This window comes from Theropithecus gelada, chromosome 16, assembly GCF_003255815.1.
Source record: "Theropithecus gelada isolate Dixy chromosome 16, Tgel_1.0, whole genome shotgun sequence".
NCBI classification, from domain to species: Eukaryota; Metazoa; Chordata; class Mammalia; order Primates; family Cercopithecidae; genus Theropithecus; species Theropithecus gelada.
This window is the reverse complement of record NC_037684.1, coordinates 26719754-26738502: the sequence shown is the minus strand read 5'-3', so window position 1 is coordinate 26738502 and position 18749 is coordinate 26719754. Positions and strand designations below refer to the sequence as shown.

General features: G+C 48.2%; 2 protein-coding genes across 4 annotated transcripts in view; both read left to right on the top strand.

Annotated features, from left to right (window-relative positions):
• CWC25 (CWC25 spliceosome associated protein homolog) overlaps positions 1-9922 on the top strand; it is a 33721-nt gene extending 23799 nt beyond the window's left edge. For both annotated transcript variants that reach the window (XM_025361070.1, XM_025361071.1), the window contains 6 exons: positions 1070-1197; positions 1895-1958; positions 4241-4452; positions 4825-4923; positions 8658-8819; positions 9338-9922. In XM_025361070.1, the coding sequence (XP_025216855.1) occupies positions 1070-1197; positions 1895-1958; positions 4241-4452; positions 4825-4923; positions 8658-8819; positions 9338-9452 (780 nt within the window). In that variant the 3' untranslated portion in view covers positions 9453-9922. The remainder of the gene's footprint in view (positions 1-1069; positions 1198-1894; positions 1959-4240; positions 4453-4824; positions 4924-8657; positions 8820-9337) is intronic.
• A 1654-nt stretch (positions 9923-11576) lies between these two features.
• PIP4K2B (phosphatidylinositol-5-phosphate 4-kinase type 2 beta) overlaps positions 11577-18749 on the top strand; it is a 37835-nt gene continuing 30662 nt past the window's right edge. For both annotated transcript variants that reach the window (XM_025361073.1, XM_025361072.1), the window contains exon 1: positions 11577-12278. In XM_025361073.1, the coding sequence (XP_025216858.1) occupies positions 12120-12278 (159 nt within the window). In that variant the 5' untranslated portion in view covers positions 11577-12119. The remainder of the gene's footprint in view (positions 12279-18749) is intronic.

Below are 18749 nucleotides of genomic sequence, written 5' to 3'. Positions count from 1 at the left end.
TTTTTTTTTTGAGGCGGAGTCTCGCTCTGTCGCCCAGGCTGGAGTGCAGTGGCCGGATCTCAGCTCACTGCAAGCTCCGCCTCCTGGGTTTACGCCATTCTCCTGCCTCAGCCTCCCGAGTAGCTGGGACTACAGGCGCCCGCCACCTCACCCGGCTAGTTTTTTGTATTTTTAGTAGAGACGGGGTTTCACCGTGTTAGCCAGGATGGTCTTGATCTCCTGACCTCGTGATCCGCCCGTCTCGGCCTCCCAAAGTGCTGGGATTACAGGCTTGAGCCACCGCGCCCGGCAATTTTTTGTGTTTTTAGTAGTGACGGTGTTTTACTGTGTTAGCCAGGATGGTCTCGATCTCCTGACCTCGTGATCTGCCCACCTCGGCCTCCCAAAGTACTGGGATTACAGGTGTGAGCCACTGTGCCTGGGCTTTTTTTTTTTTTTTTTTCTTTTAATGAGATGGAGTCTCACTCTGTCGCCCAGGCTGCTAGAGTGCAGCAGTGCGATCTCGGCTCACTGCAACCTCTGCCTCCTGGGTTCAAGCGATTCTTCTGCCTCAGCTTTCCAAGTAGCTGGGACTACAAGCACACATCACCACACCCTGCTAATTTTTGTATTTTCAGTAGAGATGGGGTTTCACCATATTGGCCAGGCTGATCTTGAACTTCTGACCTTGTGATCCTCCCGCCTCAGCCTCCCAAAGTACTGGGATTACAGGAGTGAGCCACCATGCCCAGCCAGTAATCTTTTTTTTTTTTTTTTGAGACACAGTTTCACTCTGCGCCCAGGCTGGAGTGCAGTGGCACAATCTCGGCCCACTACAACCTCTGCCTCCCGGTTCAGGTGATTCTTGTACCTCAGCCTCCCAAGTAGCTGCCATTACAGGTGCCCATCACCACACCCAGCTAATTTTTGTATTTTTAGTAGAGACGGGATTTTGCCATGTTGGCAAGGCTGGTCTCTAACTCCGGATCTCAAGTGATGATCTGTTCGACTCGGCCTCCCAAAGTGCTGGAATTATAGGCACTGGCTGGTCTCAGTAATCTTGTGTGTTTGTGTTCTCGGCATTTTCCAGTTGCAAATCAGTCTGGAAAAAAAGGAGAAGAAGAAAAAGAAGGAGAAGAAAAAGAAGCACAAGAAACATAAGCACAGAAGCTCGAGTAGTGATCGTTCCAGCAGTGAGGATGAGCACAGTGCAGGGAGGTGAGCATGTGGCGACTGGCCTCCCTTCTCGTTGATTCACTTGCTCATTCACTCATTCATTCCACAGACATGAACACCTGCCCTGTGCTGGGAGCTGCCAGGTACTGGGCATTCAGTAATGAATACTTGAACATGGGCCCTGTGCCCACAGAGCTTGCCATCTAATGCTAGAGTTCCTTGGAGATGCTAAATGTGAGTGGGTATCTCGGCCATGCTGCTGGAGAGAGACCCTTAATGGAGCTGACTTTAGCCTAGTAGGTCTTAGGTAGGTCAGACCTCCTGGGGGTGACTGTTTCATCTCAGCTTAGGATTCCTTCAAGACTGAAGTGGGCTTTATACATGCTTTTTTTAATGGACGGTGGCCCATGTGGTCCCATTCTGCGTGTCTTCCCGTGGGAGCAGTCAGCTCCGCCGCTGCTGAGTCACTATTCATCCCCGGAATAGCAGCATGAAGTGAGAGGAGAATGTGTTCAGGCACTGGGGCTTAGAAGCGAAGCCCACAGTTTTTCACAGGAAAATTTGACTGTGCTGATGCATCTTTCGGCATAGACAGTTCAAATAGAGAAACGTACTGCCAGGTAACAGCTGGGAGGCGGAAAGGTCACATTGGAAGCAAGAAGCATGGTTCAGCATAAGATACTTAAATTGGACCTATATGTATTTTCTTTTTCAATGACTGTGTATTTTAATCTCTTAGATCTCAGAAGAGGATGGCAAATTCCTCCCCTGTTTTGTCCAACGTCCCTGGATATGGCTTACAGGTAGGGATGTGGGCTCCTTGAAAGGAATGACTATAGGACTGTGGGATATGCCACTTGGACAATGTGGATAGCAGGGAGGTGGGCAGTGAAGCCTGGGCTGCTAGGAAACTGGTCCCTTCTTATCCCTGAGCATCTTCTTGTGGCTGACGACCCTCTGAGCAGAGAGACTAAACCACCAATGGGGCATTGAGGCATTCTACCCATCCCTCTACAAATAATTTACATGAAATGCACATATTTTAAGTGTATAGGTGGTTTTTTTTTTTTTTTAGACAGAATCTCGCTTGTCACTCAGGCTGGAGTACAGTGGCGTGATCTCAGCTCACTGCAACCTCTGCCTCCTGGGTTCAAGCTATTCTCCTGCCTTAGCCTCCCAAGTAGCTGGGATTACAGACGCCCACCACCATGCCCAGCTAATTTTTGTATTTTTAGTAGAGTCAGGGTTTTGCCTGTTGGCCAGGATGGTCTTGAACTCCTGACCTCAGGTGATCCCCCCGCCTTGGTCTCCCAAAGTGCTGGGATTACAGGCGTGAGCCAGTGTGTCTCGCCTAAGTGTATAGGTTGATGATTTTTGACAAACATAAATCGGCTGTTTTTTTTTTTTTTTTTTTTGAGTAGCAGCGCATCATTATTTTGCCTAGGCTGGTCTCAAACTCCCGAGCTTAAGCAGTCTTCTGAGTAGCTGGAAGGGCAAGCTCAAGGCACCTGGCTTGCCTTCTGTATTTCTGTATTTTTGTGTTTTTTTTGAGATGGAGTTTCACTCTTCTTGCCCAGGCTAGAGTGTGATGGCACGATCTCAGCTCACTGCAACCTCGACCTCCTGGGTTCAAGCGATTTTCCTGCCTCAGCCTCCCGAGTTGCTGGGATTACAGGCATGCGCCACCACACCCAGCTGATTTTGTATTTTTAGTAGAGACGGGGTTTCTCCATGTCGCCCAGGCTGGAGTGCAGTGGCGCAATCTCAGCTCATTGCAACATCTGCCTCCTGGGTTCAAGCGATTGTCCTGAGTAGCTGGGATTACAGGTGCCCACCACCATGCCTGGCTAATTTTTGTATTTTTAGTAGAGATGGGGTTTCTCCATGTTGGTCAGGCTGGTCTCGAACTCCTGGCTTCAAGCTATCTGCCCGCCTCAGCCTCCCAAAGTTCTGGGATCACAGGCGTGAGCCACTGTGCCCGGCCTCGTATTTCTGTATTTTTTTTTTTTTTTTTTTTGAGACGGAGTCTCGCTCTGTCGCCCAGGCTGGAGTGCAGTGGCCGGATCTCAGCTCACTGCAAGCTCCGCCTCCTGGGTTCACGCCATTCTCCTGCCTCAGCCTCCCGAGTAGCTGAGACTACAGGCGCCCGCCACCTCGCCCGGCTAGCTTTTTGTATTTTTTAGTAGAGACGGGGTTTCACCCTGTTAGCCAGGATGGTCTCGATCTCCTGACCTCGTGATCCGCCCGTCTCGGCCTCTCAAAGTGCTGGGATTACAGGCTTGAGCCACCGCGCCTGGCCGTATTTCTGTATTTTTAACCTTAGGTCCTGTCCTCCATGCTTCTGCGTCTTGCTCTTCCTTAACCTATAGTGAAGACCCAAGCCAGGTATATTCTTTTCTTTTTTTTTTTTTTTGAGAGGGAGTCTCGCTCCGTCGCCCAGGCTGGACCTACCATACCCAACTAATTTTTAAATATTTTGTAGAGACAGGGTCTCACTAGTTGCTCTGAGTGGTGTCAAACTCTGGATCTCAGGCAGTCCTCCTGCCTCCATCTCCCAAAGTGTTGGGATTAAAGGTGTGAACGACTGCACCTGGCTGACTGAAGGAGATTCTTTTAGGGGATTCTGCAGATAACTAAGTTTATACAGTTCTCTGTGATAATTCTATGTGATGATATTGGTGTGCCCAATGAGCTCCTTATGTAACATCTCCTGTTTCACTGCCTTTTCTTTTTTTCTTTTGAGATGGAGTCTTGCTCTGTCGCCCAGGCTGGAGTGCAGTGGCGCGATCTCGACTCACTGCAACCTATGCCTCCTGGGTTTAAGCAATTCTCTTGCCTCAGCCTCCTGAGTAGCTGGGATTACAGGTGCCCACAACCAGGCCCGGCTAATTTTTGTATTTTTAGTAGAGATGGGGTTTCATCATGTTGGCCAGGCTGGTCTCAAACTCCTGACCTCAGGTGATCCACCCGCCTAGGCCTCCCAAAGTGCTGGGATTACAGACGTGAGCCACTGTGCCCGGCTGCATTTTCTCCTGAATCGCTGGATTTTCCATGTGAATAATTTCTCTTTTCCTTAATGACGTAGGTCAGGAACTCTGACCGTAACCAGGGTCTTCAGGGTCCTCTGACAGCCGAGCAAAAGAGAAGGCATGGGATGAAGAACCATTCCAGATCCAGAAGCTCCTCCTACTCACCCCCCAGACATGCCAACAAGAAGAGTACCAGGGAAGCAGGGTCCCGGGACAGGAGGTCTCGATCCCCGGGCAGAAGGTCATGGTCCCCAAGGCCCAGCAAACCGTGAGTGTGGGATTCACTGGGAAATAACCTGTGACTGTGGGGGCATGGTCCCTGCAGGCATTTGCTTTTGCTTTTGGAGATGTCCATCCATCGACTTTCCCAAATGTCTTTGCTTTGGTATTTCCTTTATATCATTTTTTTTCCACCTCTATGTAAAGCTCAGGCATCCAAAGCTACATATCTGTAGGTGTATACTGTGCTTTGGGAGCTCTGGGGTGAGTCTGACATCAAACCTATACCTTTATTTTTCTCATACTTGTGCCCTCTGCTTAGATTATACCTCTAAGACCATTAGCTCATCTTGCATTGTTTGAGAGATTCAATGTAAGCCCCTGGATTAAAAAGGCTTTTTCCTCTCTGTGTCTGTTACAGGCACAACTCTAAGGTGAACAGGAGAGAGACAGGCCAAACTAGGAGCCCATCACCTAAAAAAGAGGTCTACCAACGGCGACATGCTCCCGGATATACCAGGTGAGTCAGGAGCCTAGTTGATTAACTTCACATTCTGCAGGCCTGAATCTAGAAGGGGCCCAAACCAGGGCAAATGGATAATCCATCATTACCTTTTCGACAGACCAACTTTTATTTATCTTGTCAGCCTGTAAGGGTCTGCATCCCCTACCTCTAGCCATGTGAGGCACATTGAAAGGGCAAGGTAAGGCTGGGCGTGGTGGCTCATGCTTGTAATCCCAGCAGTTTGGGAGGCTGAGGTGGGTGGATCACCTGAGGTCAGGAGTTAGAGATCATCCTGACCAACATGGTGAAACCCCGTCTCTACTAAAAATATGAAATTAGTTGGTCATGGTGGCACATGCCTGTAATCCCAGCTATTTGGGAGGCTGAGACAGGAGAATTGCTTGAACCCAGGTGTCGGAGGTTACAGCGAGTCGAGATCGCACCACTGCACACCAGCCCAAGCGACAGTGCGAGACTTCGTCTCCAAAAAAAAGAAAAAAAAAAAAAATCTCTTAACAAAAACCAAGCCAGACACAGTGGTCCATGCTTGTAATCCCAGCGCTTCGGGAGGCTAAGGCAAGGAGGATCATTTAAGGTCAAGGGATTAAGGTTGCAGTGAGCTATGATCAAGCCACTGCAGTTTTGCTTGGGTGACAGAGCAAGACCCTGTCTCTTAAATTACAAAAAAAAAAACCCCTCAATTATTCTTGCTGGGTGTGGTGGCTCATACCTGTAATCCCAGCAGTTTGAGAGGCCAAGGCAGGAGGATCACTTGAGGCCAGGAGTTCCAGACCAGTCTGAGCACATAATAAGACACTATCTCTATAAAAAATTATTTTAAAAACATTAAAAAAAACAAAAGCTAGTAGTTCTTTGCTCTGCCTGACCCCACTTTCAGTCATGCTACCCAAAGGCAACTACTTTCAGCTTTTTCAGTAGTTTCTTTTCATACTATGTATTCCTAAAAATACAATTATGTTGCTGCCCCTTCATCCATCAATTTTAGATACTAGATATTTTCTTTTTTCTTTCTTCTTTTTTTTTTTTGAGACAGCATCTCGCTCTGTCTCTCAGGCTGGAGTGCAGTGCCACAATCTTGGCTCACTACAACTTCTGCCTCCTGGGTTCAAGTGATTCTTCTGTCCCAGCCTCCCTAGTAGCTGGGACTATAGGCACACGATGCCATGCCCAGCTATTTTTTTGGTTTTTTTTTTGAGATGGAGTTTCACTCTTGTTGCTGAGGCTGGAGTGCAATGACCGAATCTCGGCTCACCACATCCTCTGCCTCCTGGGCCCAAGTGATTCTCCCGCCTCAGCCTCCCAAGTAGCTGGGATTACAGCATGCGCCACCACGCCCAGCCAAGTTTTATATTTTTAGTGGAGATGGGCTTTCTCCATGTTGGTCAGGCTGATCTCGAACTCCCAACCTCAGGTGATCTGCCTGCCTTGGCCTCCCAGAGTGCCACCGCGTCCAGCCTTTTTTTTTGAGATGGAGTCTCGCTCTATTGCCCAGGCTGCTGTGCAGTGGCATGATCTTGGCTCACTGCAACCTCTGCCTCCTGGGTTCCAGCAATTCTCCTGCCTCAGCTTCTTGAGTAGCTGGGACTACAGGCACATGCCACCATGCCCAGCTAATTTTTGTATTTTTTAGTAGAGACGAGGTTTCACCATATTGGTCAGGCTGGTCTTGAACTCTTGATATCAGGTGATCTGCCCGCTGCGGCCTCCCGAAGTGTTGGGATTACAGGCATGAGCCACAGCACCTGACCCTAATTTTTGTATTTTTAGTTTATATGGGGTTTCAATGTGTTGCTCAGGCTGGTCTCGAACTCCTGAGCTCAGGCAATCCACCTGCCTTGGCCTCCCAAAGTGTTAGGATTACAGGTATGAGCCACCGCACCTGGCCAGATCTTAGATATATTCTTACTGTTTTATTTTTTTATTTTATTTTATTTTTTTGAGACGGAGTGTCACTCTGTTGCCCAGGCTGGAGTGCAGTGGTGCGATCTTGGCTCACTGCAAGCTCCACCTCCCAGGTTCATGCCATTCTCCTGCCCCAGCCTCCCGAGTAGCTGGGACTACAGGTGCCCGCCACCACGCCCAGCTAATTTTTTGTATTTTTAGTAGAGACAGGGGTTTCACTGTGTTAGCCAGGATGGTCTTGATCTCCTGACCTCGTGATCTGCCTGCCTTGGCCTCCCAAAGTGCTAGGATTACAGGCGTGAGCCAACGTGCCCAGCCCAGATATTTTCTTACTGGTATAGTAAATAATCTCTTAGTGTAAATGAGCTTTCATACACTCCTAGTCCCATGTTTCTTCTATCCCTATCTTTTCAGTATGGTTATATCAGAATTTTTGGTTCAATTAGTATGTGGATTCATACTTGTATGATATATAAATATTGTTTACTGATACTTTTCATTCCTAAGCCAAGCAGAATATAGAGGTTACATTTCTTTTCTTGTATGATGTGTGTATTTTTTCCTAGTGTCAGTATTTGCTTCCTACAATCTAAACCATGTCTTTGAGTTCTAGGAAATTTTCTTGTATTATTTCTTTGATAAATTCTTTATTCTCCCTACAAAGTCTCACTGTGTTGCCTAGGTTGGAGTGCATTGGGGCGATCATGGCTCACTGCAGCCTCAAACTCCTGGGTTCAACTGATCCCCCTACCTCAGCCTTCCAATTAGTTGGGGGTACAAGGGTATGCCACCATGCCCAGCTAATTAAAATTTTTTTTTTTTTTTTTTTTTTAGCAGAGATGGGAGGTCTCACTTTGTTACCTAGGCTGGTCTCAAACTCTTGGACTCAAGCAATCCTCCTGCCTAAGCCTCCCAAAGTGCTGGGATTACGGGCTAGAGCCACTATGCCTGGCAGTCATTTTCGTTTTTTTTTAAAGTCTCCTACTCTCATTTGAATGCTCTAATATCTTTCATTTATTATCTCTGAAGCAGATTTATTTATTTATTTATTATTTATTTATTTTTTTGAGATGGAGTCTCGCTCTGTCGCCCAGGCTGGAGTGCAGTGGTGCAATCTTGGCTCACTGCAACCTCCGCCTCCTGAGTTCACGCCATTCTGCCTCAGCCTCCCCAGTAGCTGGGACTATAGGTGCTCGCCACTATGCCCAGCTAATTTTTTGTATTCTTTAGTAGAGACAGGGTGTCACTGTGTTAGCCAGGATGGTCTCGATCTCCTGACCTCGTAATCCACCCGCCTCGGCCTCCCAAAGTGCTGGGATTACAGGCGTGAGCCTCTAGGCCTGGCCCTATTTATTATTTTCTGAGGCTAAGTTATTCCTTCAACTTCTGGCTTCTAGCTTAGTCCTAAAGTAATGTATTTACGGGCTGTGTCATGAATTTCTAGTCTCCAATGGGTAGTTAGATGGTAGATGTTAACAGTTACATGGATAACCTAGACTTCTGTTCTTTGGTAAATTGTTGAGCAAACCATTGGGATATAATTGCTACAAGTTTAGGTTCCTGATGAGTTCCCAATTTATTTCATATTTCATAATAATCACTCTAGAGATTACTGAGTGAGATTATGGAATACTTTACTAAAAGCCTTTGAAATTTGGATGAAACCTCCCGACCAGGATGTTAGAAGGAAACTCAGGCTGGCCTTGCACTTGGAGAGAGCAGTGAACTGGAGAGCTTGGGGTGCTACCTGGCTTCTGTGCTTCTTGTGCTACTTCTGTTTTTTTTTGCTGGGAGAGACCTGATCGGATGGTTTCTGTGCTCAACAGAAAACTCTCCGCAGAGGAATTAGAGCGAAAACGGCAAGAGATGATGGAAAACGCCAAATGGCGGGAGGAGGAGAGACTGAACATCCTCAAGAGGCACGCTAAAGATGAGGAACGGGAGCAGAGGCTAGAGAAGCTGGACTCCCGGGATGGGAAGTTCATCCAGTGAGTGCATCTTCTTCCTGCCGGGGGCTTTCATGGGGAAGGTCTTAAGATGGCAGGCTGGCAGGTGGTTCACGTTCCAGTGTTTCTGTGTTTGCACATGGAGCCCAGCCTTGTGCAACGAGGCTGCTAGTTACAGGCATTGTAACCTTGGCTGCTACTCCTTGTTTCTGACCACACAGTGGGATGTTTTTCATTTGAGGGGAGGAAAAGTGAATTTGGTATTTTCTAAATCATTGAAATTCCTTGACCTTCCTTTTAAATAAGAATTCATGGCCCAGGAAGCCTTTTTCCAATGAGGCTTTGACTTATTTTCCAAAATAGATACATTTTCCCTCATGGACACTGGTTTAAAAACATTTGGTTCCAGGTGGAGTCACTCAAGTTATCTATGGGGGCTTAAAAGAGGTTGTGTTTTTACAGCTGCTCTATGGCTAACAACCCATTTCCTCTGAAACTGCCAGAATAGTTGACCGAGTGAAAATGTTTTTGACTTCCATTTGCCTGTCTTCTCTTCCTAGCCGCATGAAGCTGGAGAGTGCATCTACTTCCTCCCTGGAGGATCGGGTGAAGCGGAATATCTACTCTCTACAGAGAACTTCGCTAGCTCTGGAGAAGAACTTTATGAAAAGATGAAAACTGTCCCCTCTCTTATTGGTTTTCCTGCATTTTCCAGGGAAGCTGCTGACCCCTTAATTCTCTTTATAAGAGTTCGAATGACTTCTTTCACAGATATCAAACCACCACTGTTCAAAGTGACCCTGCTCCATCGAGTCCTGGAACAGCTCACTTCCTTTGTGGGACACTCAGTAACTTTGGGTTTTGACTCTTGAATGGGTGGGCACGGGACCATCTTGGTGGGAGTGCCTGTGCTGCTCTGGAAGGCTGTTCCCTGGGGTTGTGATGTTTATCATGCCGCTTCCTTCTTACCTGTGCCAACAGACCTGTTTCACTGCCTCAGAGTACACCAGACCCTTCAGAAACCTCTCTGGTGTCACCCAGATAGATTATGCTTACTGAGACAAATTCATGTTTACTTGATTCAGAAGATAATGTTGCCGGGCGCGGTGGCTCACGCCTGTAATCCCAGCACTTTGGGAGGCCAAGGCAGGTGGATCATGAGGTCAGGAGATGGAGACCATCCTGGCTAACATGGTGAAAACCCATCTCTACTAAAAATACAAAAAACTAGCCAGACATGGTGGTGGACGCCTGTAGTATCAGCTACTCGGGAGGCTGAGGCAGGAGAATGGCGTGAACCCGGGAGGCGGAGCTTGCAGTGAGCCGAGATCGCACCACTGCACTCCAGCCTGGGCAACAGAGCGAGACTTCGTCTCAAAAAAAATAAAAAATTAAAAAAAAAAAGATAATGTGACAGAATGATGTCAGATTAGGTCAAAGCCAAGGGAGTGACAGAATCTGGAAAATCAAACAATACAAACAGCCCTAAATGAACTGTTAACTATTTGATCTTTGGATGTAAAAGTGTAATGTGTATATGTACAAATGTGTAATTCTTACATGCTTTTAAAAAAGGTTAGCTTTGTGAAAATACCTTGTTTGGTCAGTGACTTTACTGGGTAGTAGAACCACATTGAACCTTGATGGCAAGGAATAAAATAAGGCAGGCCAGCTCGTTTTTCTCTGAATCTGGCTGATTTAGGAGGAGCTTGGGTTTATTGACAGGATCTGGAGTATCTATTCTTTTCCACTGCTTGCAGTCTCCAATGTAGGCAGTGTAAAGGTATAGTAAAATGATTTTAGGCGTCAGAACCAAATTGCCAATATGTTCCATGGCTCCTAAAGGAAAATAAAATGGAAGCTTTTTATTTCACGGCTTCATTTCTTACTGTGTAAGAAATGAAGATTACAATTACAGATTTTCAGGAGTTATTTGCTAGTCTCTTTCAGTCAGGTACTAAAAAAACAAAAAAAACCCTCAAGGGGCCACTCTTCTATCTTTACTCCTTTTCCCTTCTCTATTCTTTCACCAGAAGCCCTCATTTGACCAATGAACTCCTAGGCTCTCTTGACCCGCACATTAGCAGGGCGATTTCCTTGTTCTGCTAATTCCTAATTCTGCTTAAAATGTATTTGGATTTCTGTTTTTGAACACTTACGATGCCAGGCACTGTAATGCTTGAAACCCGATCTTTCCCTAGAGAATGTAACGTAAGTTTTTTCATTTAATCACTTCATCATGCTTCCTTATGCCGGGGTTAATTATGTTTATTTTATTAATTGGTAATAAAGGCCACATTTATTTTTGTAACTGTTTAAAGAGCGACCACCTGTGGAGTACCGTATTTACGAATTTCCATACAGAAAGAACAACGTTGACCTGTGATTTATGTCGAATATATGGAGATCCCTCATCTGAGAATTATGTAACAAAGCGTGGGGCAGTTTACTCAAAGATTTTACGAAATGAGCCAGAGTAAGACGATTAGTGGGATAGGTGTCTGAAGGTGCTGGCGGCCTCTGAGCTCTGACCCTTTGCGGGGAGACCAGGCAGCAGGTGGGTGGGCGCGGGGCCCATTCATAAAAACCAATGTTCCCGGCCTGCTTCTCATTGGCCCTGGGGGAAAGGGGCGTGCCCCGCGGGTGGAGCGCGCCCGGGACCCAGCGGAGTGGGTAGATCCACGCTTGGGTGGAGCAAGGGGGCGTTCCTTGGCTTTCCAGGCTGGACTTCCTCTTCCCCTGGCTGCGTCCCTCCTCTCCCCCGGGGTGGGCATGGTACGTCCCGCCCTACTCGCATTCCCGCCCCTCCTTCCCTTCCGGAGCGGTGGCGTCGCCGCCATCTTGGCATTCGGGTTGAGGGAAAGAGCCAAACCCTGGCGTTGGGGGGCCCAGGCGGGGAGCCCCTCCCGCGATCCACAGCTACGCCTGCCCAGCCCTCCTCCTCTTCCCGCTCCGGTGGGGGACCCCGAGGCGTTCGGAGGCCAGGCGGGTTTCTGTCAGGCCCGGGGAGGAGGGGCGGGCGGGGCGGCCGCTGCCTCCCCGGGACGGGCCGTACCACGCGGGCGGGGAGGACGGGGCCAGGGGACGGCAGGGCTGCTGCACCGCCTGGGGGTGGGGTGCGGAGCGGGCCGGCCGGCTCCCCGGGGCGGGGCGGGAGGGCGGGGCGTGGGGCGGACGGAACCACCGGGGCGGGGTGGGGAGGTAACGGGACGGGCGCGACCATGGTGCGGTAAGGGAGCGGGGGTGGGGATCGGTCCGGGGGAGGCCTGAGGCCGCTGGCTTGTGCGCTGTCTCCACCGCCCCCCTTTCGCCGCCGCCGCCGCCGCCGCCGCCGCCCCGGGCATGTCGTCTAACTGCACCAGCACCACGGCGGTGGCGGTGGCGCCGCTCAGCGCCAGCAAGACCAAGACCAAGAAGAAGCATTTCGTGTGCCAGAAAGTGAAGCTATTCCGGGCCAGCGAGCCGATCCTCAGCGTCCTGATGTGGGGGGTGAACCACACGGTAACCAGCTCCTGCGCGCCCCTCTGAGCGCGGCCCCGCGCGCTCCCACGCCCCCCGCAGCCCTGGGCCTTTGCCCCGCAGGCCCTGCCGGTGACGCTTGCCACCCCTCGCCAAGCCACTTGCACGCCCACCCCACCCTTGCACGCCGTTCGGCCCCGTGTACACTCCCCGCACTCCACGCGAGGCCTGGTGTCTCTGTAGTCTGCCGTCGCCACCTCCCCTTCCCTCTAGCCCTTCTGGCTTTCTGCGTGTGGCGTGGCTCGCTTGGGGCAGCCCTGGAGCGCAAAGGCAAGGCCTGGGTGCAGTGGAGTCGCTTTCATCCCTGCACCTTCTCCTCTTCCCGCCTCACCCTATTTGTTGCATGTATATTTCCTCTTGTTCCTTATAACCGGCTGCCAGCTCTGTCAAGTAGCAGTGGTCTGCCCAAATAGTCCTCTCTTTCTGATCGTTTGTTGTGGCTGCTCAAATTTTCCTATCCTCCAGGCCTCCTTACCCTTGAATGTAGAACTCCACCCTGGGTTTCCTTTTTTTTTTTCCTCTTGAACAAGATGTATTAACTGGAGAAGCTTAGGCTTCCTTGAAGCAGACACTTTACCCAGGTGTCTCCGGGTTAGGGAGAAGAGAGAATGGCTATTAACCATTTGAGAGAAGAGGATGCCTGGTTATAAGGAGGGACTATTCATAGTAGAAATAACATGACTTCCCATAGTTTTTGAAGGTGATCATTTCAAAGATGTTGACTTATCTGTTGTGTGGCTGCAAGGGTGTGATGATGCATAGTGATTATGGCCCTAGATACGAGAGATCGGTCCCCTGGGTCCTTAGGGTGCTTTGAGATTGTTCAACATCCCCTGCCGGGAAGTTGGATGCTGACGGTGTTTGAGCTGGAAGACTGTTTATGTGGTGTTTGTTCAGGGTCTTTCTTCTCCCTTTTCCAACCACTTGCTCTTTGCCTTCTGACCATTTCTTTATGAATCACCACACTAGGAATGAGCAAAGGAAGTCAAAGGACCCGAAACACCAACTTCACTAACTAGAATTTTGGAATAAGGAGGATCAAGCTTGGGTTTCCTGTGGATTTCAGTTCTTTAGGTTCACTTGTGAGTGCTTGAAATTGCCCACAAGACCAAGCGATGACAAAGAGGGCCAGCAAGACTTTACATTGCTTTGGCAGAGGGGCTGAAGGTGCCTTTGGGTGGAGATGGATGAACCGTAATCTGAGCTAGGATTTTAGATCTTGACCTGTCATTTAGAAAAGTGCACGTGTAAATTGAGGTCTCTGTGGTTTCTTGGTCTTGGGCAGGTTACTGTTTTCACTGTCATCACTGGTGTTAGTGAGGGTCCTGCCAGGATAGGGAGTACCAGTGGTATAATGCCCAGACCTCTAGGAGCTGCTTCGGGCCAACAATCCAGCCCAGTTTGTGACTCGGTCTTCCTGCTGCCCCAGGGGTTATCTGACAGCATTTCTAGGGAAACTGGGTGATCAGAATATGAACCCCATGTCCCTTTCTGGAAGTCACTCCTTGATTTTGTTCTGCATCCTGCTTCTCACTCTACCAGGCCTCTCTCTGCCAGTTCTGTTTCTCACAGAAAGCAACCCGTCTGTAGAGAACTGGTAGAGGCCTGAGAGTCAGGAGTATTACAGCTAGCCACAAGGAACCTCGGGTCCCTCATTTTACACATGAAGAAAAGGAGGCCTCGGGTGGAGGATTAGCTTGCCTGTGGTCACAGCAAGAGATGCCACTGATTGTCTAGCACCATGGGACTGTATCAGCCAAGGGTGGTGCCTGAGTGGCTGGTCTTGTTTTCTTTGCCTCCTGTTGCTTTTTCTCTCTCTCAGCCAAGTCTCAGGATAGATGGGAAGTTATAGTCTGGTTAGAGAAGGTGAGTGTATGCTCTGGGTTATGTGCCTATGCGTGTCAGGTCCTGGGAGTGTGTGTGATGCATGGTGTTCCGATAGGCAGGCATGAGTCTGTCCAGATGTGGGTATGAAGCTTCTCAATAGCTGATGATTAGGTATCTGTGAGTCCTACTCTCTTGCACAAAGTGGTCATCTTTTTTCTTTGCTAACTTTAAGTTGAAAGTTTGTTTGAGGGGCTAGTTGGAAGGGCATTGACTTTAAGCAAGATCTGTGCCGCTGGACATAATGAACAGGCACCTCATGGGAACTTCTCACCACTGCCCTGGACAGGCTACGCTTCAGAGGCCAGTTAGTCCTAAGTTTTACTGCTTCATCCTGGTCTGCAGTAAGGTCTAGTACTTCAGTGTCCCCATTTGGAAACTGGAGACATCTGCCTAGAAGAAGAGTGTGTAATCTTGCACTTGTCTAAGGGATCAGGGCCACATTGCCGTCGGTGGACTGCTGCACTTTTTTGGAGATTCCCCCCTTCAAAAAAAGCCTACTTTGTAACATTTTGTCATCTGAGATTTCAGATACTGCCTTTTCTTTAGTTTCTCACCTGTTTAGGCATGCTAGTAGTCTGTGGCTAATGGTGTATCAGATAGGAACGATGGATATGTCTTTACAGCAAAAGTTAGTTACCCTTTCATGAGGTGATTGGTTTACTTCTAGGTGGAAAAAGGGAGGACTTTGAACTTGGTGTTATCACAGAAGCTGCTCTCATGGACGAGAGCCCGTGGATTTTGTGGAGGAAGAATGTGTAGGAAACCAGGAGAAAAGTCAGAAGACTTTGCACCCGTCAGGGAAGAACTAGTGAAGAGCGAAAACCAGTGTTTTAGTGGATGAAATACAGTTCCGAGGGTTTGGAATTAGGGAAGAGATGGCCTCAGAGAGGAGCATGGAGACTATGGGAGGTAGACCTGGCTTGATACTTGTTGGCCATTTTAAGAACCAGGTATGTGTGAAACCTTACCATGGGGATCAGAGGAGCAGGAGCAGTTGATGGTAACTCTGTATTTAACCATTTGAGGAACTGTCAAACTGTTCTCTAAAGTGGCTGTACCATTTTACATGTCTACCAGCAGTGCATAAGAGTTCCGGTATCTCTGCATCCTTGTCAACACTTGTTACTGTCTTTTTAAAGACATTAAAGTCATTCTGTTGGGTGTGAATTGGTATCACATTGTGATTTTTTTTTTTTTTTTTTCCCGAGACAGAGAGTCTCACTCTGTCACCCAGGCTGGAGTGCAGTAGTGTGATCTCGGCTCACCGCAACTTCCGCCTCCTGGGTTCAAGCAATTCTCCTGCTTCAGCTTCCTCAGTAGCTGGGATTACAGGCACCTGCCACCACGCCCGGCTAATTTTTGTATTTTAGTAGAGATGAGGTTTCACCATGTTGGCCAGGCTAGTCTCAAACTCCTGACCTCAGGTGATCCACCTGCCTCAGCCTCCCGAAGTGCTGGGATTACAGGCATGAGTCACGCACCCAGCCTCATTGTGACTTTGATTGGCATTTCTGTGATAGCTAATGATGTTGAGCATCTTTTCATGTACTTATTGGCCATTTATACATATTCTTTTCTTTGTTTTTTTCCTTGAGACAGTCTTGCTCTGTCACCCAGGCTGGAGTTTAGTGCCACGATCTCGGTTCACTGTAACCTCCGCCTCCTGGGTTCAAGTGATTCTCCTGCCTCAGCCTCCTGAGTACCTGGGATTACAGGTGCCCGCCACCACGCCCAGCTAACTTGTGTATTCTTAGCAGATACGGGGTTTCACCATGTTGGCCAGGCTGGTCTCAAACTACTGACCTCAGGTGATCCACCTGCCTTGGCTTCCCGGAGTGCTGGGATTACAGGCGTGCGCCGCCGCGCCCGGTCTGTACATTTTCTTTTTGTTGTTGTTGTAGAGACAGGGTCTCACTTTGTTGTCCAGGCTGGTCCTGAACTCCTGGCCTCAAGTGGTCCTCCTGCCTTGGCCTCCAAAAGGACTGGGATTGCAGGCATGAGCCACCATCCCCAGCCTTCACTGGTATCTTTTCTTTGGAGATTGTCTATTAAATTCTTTGCCCATTTACAAAAATCTTTTTGCCCATTATTAAATTGGGTTGTCTTCTTCTTATTGCGTTATAAGAATTCTTTTTATATTCTAGATACAGGTCCCTTATCATATATATGATTTGCAGATATTTTATCCCATTCATTGAGTTGTCTTTTTCATTTTTCTTTTTTTTTTTTTTGAGATAGAGTTTTTGCTCTGTCGCCCTGGCTGAAGTGCAGTGGCGCAATCTTGGCTCACTGCAACCTCGGCCTCCCAGGTTCAAGCAATTCTCCTGCCTCAGCCTTCTGAGTAGCTGGGATTGCAGGGACCCGCCACCACACCAGGCTAATTTTTGTATTTTTAGTAGAGATGGGGTTTTGCCCTGTTGGCCAGACTGGTCTCGAACTCCTGGCCTCAAGCAATCCCCCCGCCTCGGCCTCCCAAAGTGGTGGGATTACAGGCATGAGCCACTGCACCTGACCTGCCTTTTTCATTTTTCTTATGGTATCTTTTGAAGTTCAAGTTTTTACCTTTAATAAAGTCCAATTTATCTGTTTTTTTGTTGTGTGTGCTTTTGGTGTTATATCTAAGAAGACGTTGCCTAACCCAAGGTCATGAAGATTTACTCGTTTGTTTTGTTCTCAAACTTCTGGCCTCAAGTAGTCCTCCCAACTAGAGTTTCAGCTCTTTCTTATTTTATTTTATTTTATTTTATTGTGGTCAGAACATTTAACATGAGATCTACTCTCATAACAAAATTTTAAGTGTACATTTATGTTATTGATAACCATGGGAACAGTGTCATAGCGCAGCTCTCTAGAGCGTATTCATCTCGCTTGACTGAAACTTTATGCCTACTGATTAACTCCCCATCTCCCCGTGCCCCCAGCCCCTGGCAACCACCATTCCACTCTTTGTTTCTGTGAATTTGACTGTTTTGAAACCTGATATAAGGAGAATCATGCAATATATGTCTTTCTGCAACTAGCTGATCTCACTTAGCGTAATGTCCTCAAGGTTCGTCCATGTTGCATATTGCAGAATTTCCTTCTTTTATTAAGGCTGAATAGTATTCTGTTGTATATGTGTACCACATTTTCTTTATCATCTGCTGATGGATTTGTTTTCACATCTTAGCTCTTGTGAATAGTGCTGGAGTATGTATAGTTTTAGCTCTTACATTTAAGTCTGTAATTCATTTTGAGTTCACTTTTGGGTATGGTGTGAGGGACAGATTTATTCTTTAGTCTGCTCAATTTCTCTCCTACATTCCACCCCAGTTCTGTTCTGTCCATACATTTTCTTTCTTTCTTTTTTTTGAGGCAGAGTCTTGCACTCTCGCCCAGGCTGAAGTGCAGTGGCACAATCACAGCTCAGTGAAGCCTCTGCCTCCCCAGGCTCAGGTGATTCTCCTGCCTTAGCCACCCGAGTAGCTGGGACTACAGGCACATGCCACCTCACCTGACTAATTTTTATATTTTTTGAAGAGTCGGGGTTTTGCCATGTTGCCCAGGCTGGTGGCTGGTCTTGAACTCCTGGGCTTAAGTGATTTGCCTGCCTTGGCCTTCCAAAGTGCTAGGATTACAGGCATGAGCCACCGACCTCCTTTACCTGTCTTTTTCTCTTGCCCTACTGCTTTATAAATCTTCAGAGGGGACTGGCCTGGTGGCGCATGCCTGTAATCCTAGCACTTTGGGAGGCCAAGGCAGGTAGATCACCTGAGGTCAGGAGTTCAAGACCAGCCTTGGCAACATGGTGAAACCCTGTCTCTACTAAAAATACAAAAATTAGCCGGGCATGGTGGCGCATGTCTGTAATCCCAGCTACTCGGGAGGCTGAGGCAGGAAAATTGCTTGAACCTGGGAGACGGAGGTTGCAGTGAGCCAAGATCGCGCCATTGCACTCCAGCCTGGGTGACAAGAGCAAAAGTCCATCCCAAAAAAAAATAATAATAATTCTTCGGAGAAGGCAGGGAGCAGTGGCTTATGCCTGTGATCCCAGCACTTTGGGAGGCCGAGTAGGGTGGATCACTTGAGATCAGGAGTTTGACACCAGCCTGGCCAACATGGCAAAACCCTGTCTCTACTAAAAATACAAAAATTTGCCAGGTGTGGTGGTGTGCGCCTGTAATCCCAGCTACCCAAGAGGCTGAGGCAGGAGAATGGCTTGAACCCAGGAGACGGAGGTTGCAGTGAGCAGAGATTGTGCCATTGCACTCCAGCCTGGGCAACAGAGCGAGACTCCGTTTCAAAAAAAAATCTTCAGAGAACATTCCTGCTCAGGCCTTTGAATGAAGTTTCTTTTAGCAGGCCTTCCCACCTCACAGGGAACAGTGGGACTCAAATAGCGGGAGAAGGAGAAAGCAAGATATGGAAAGGAGGAGTAAACACGGGTAGATTTATTGGCTCCTGTGGCCCTCTCTTCCTCTCTGAAGTCGCAGTTCTTGCTTTGGACCTCCTCGGGCCTGTGAGTGTATTTCTAGCATGTCATGTTTTCTTTTTTTTTTTTTTTTTTTTTTTTTTTTTCGGGGGGAT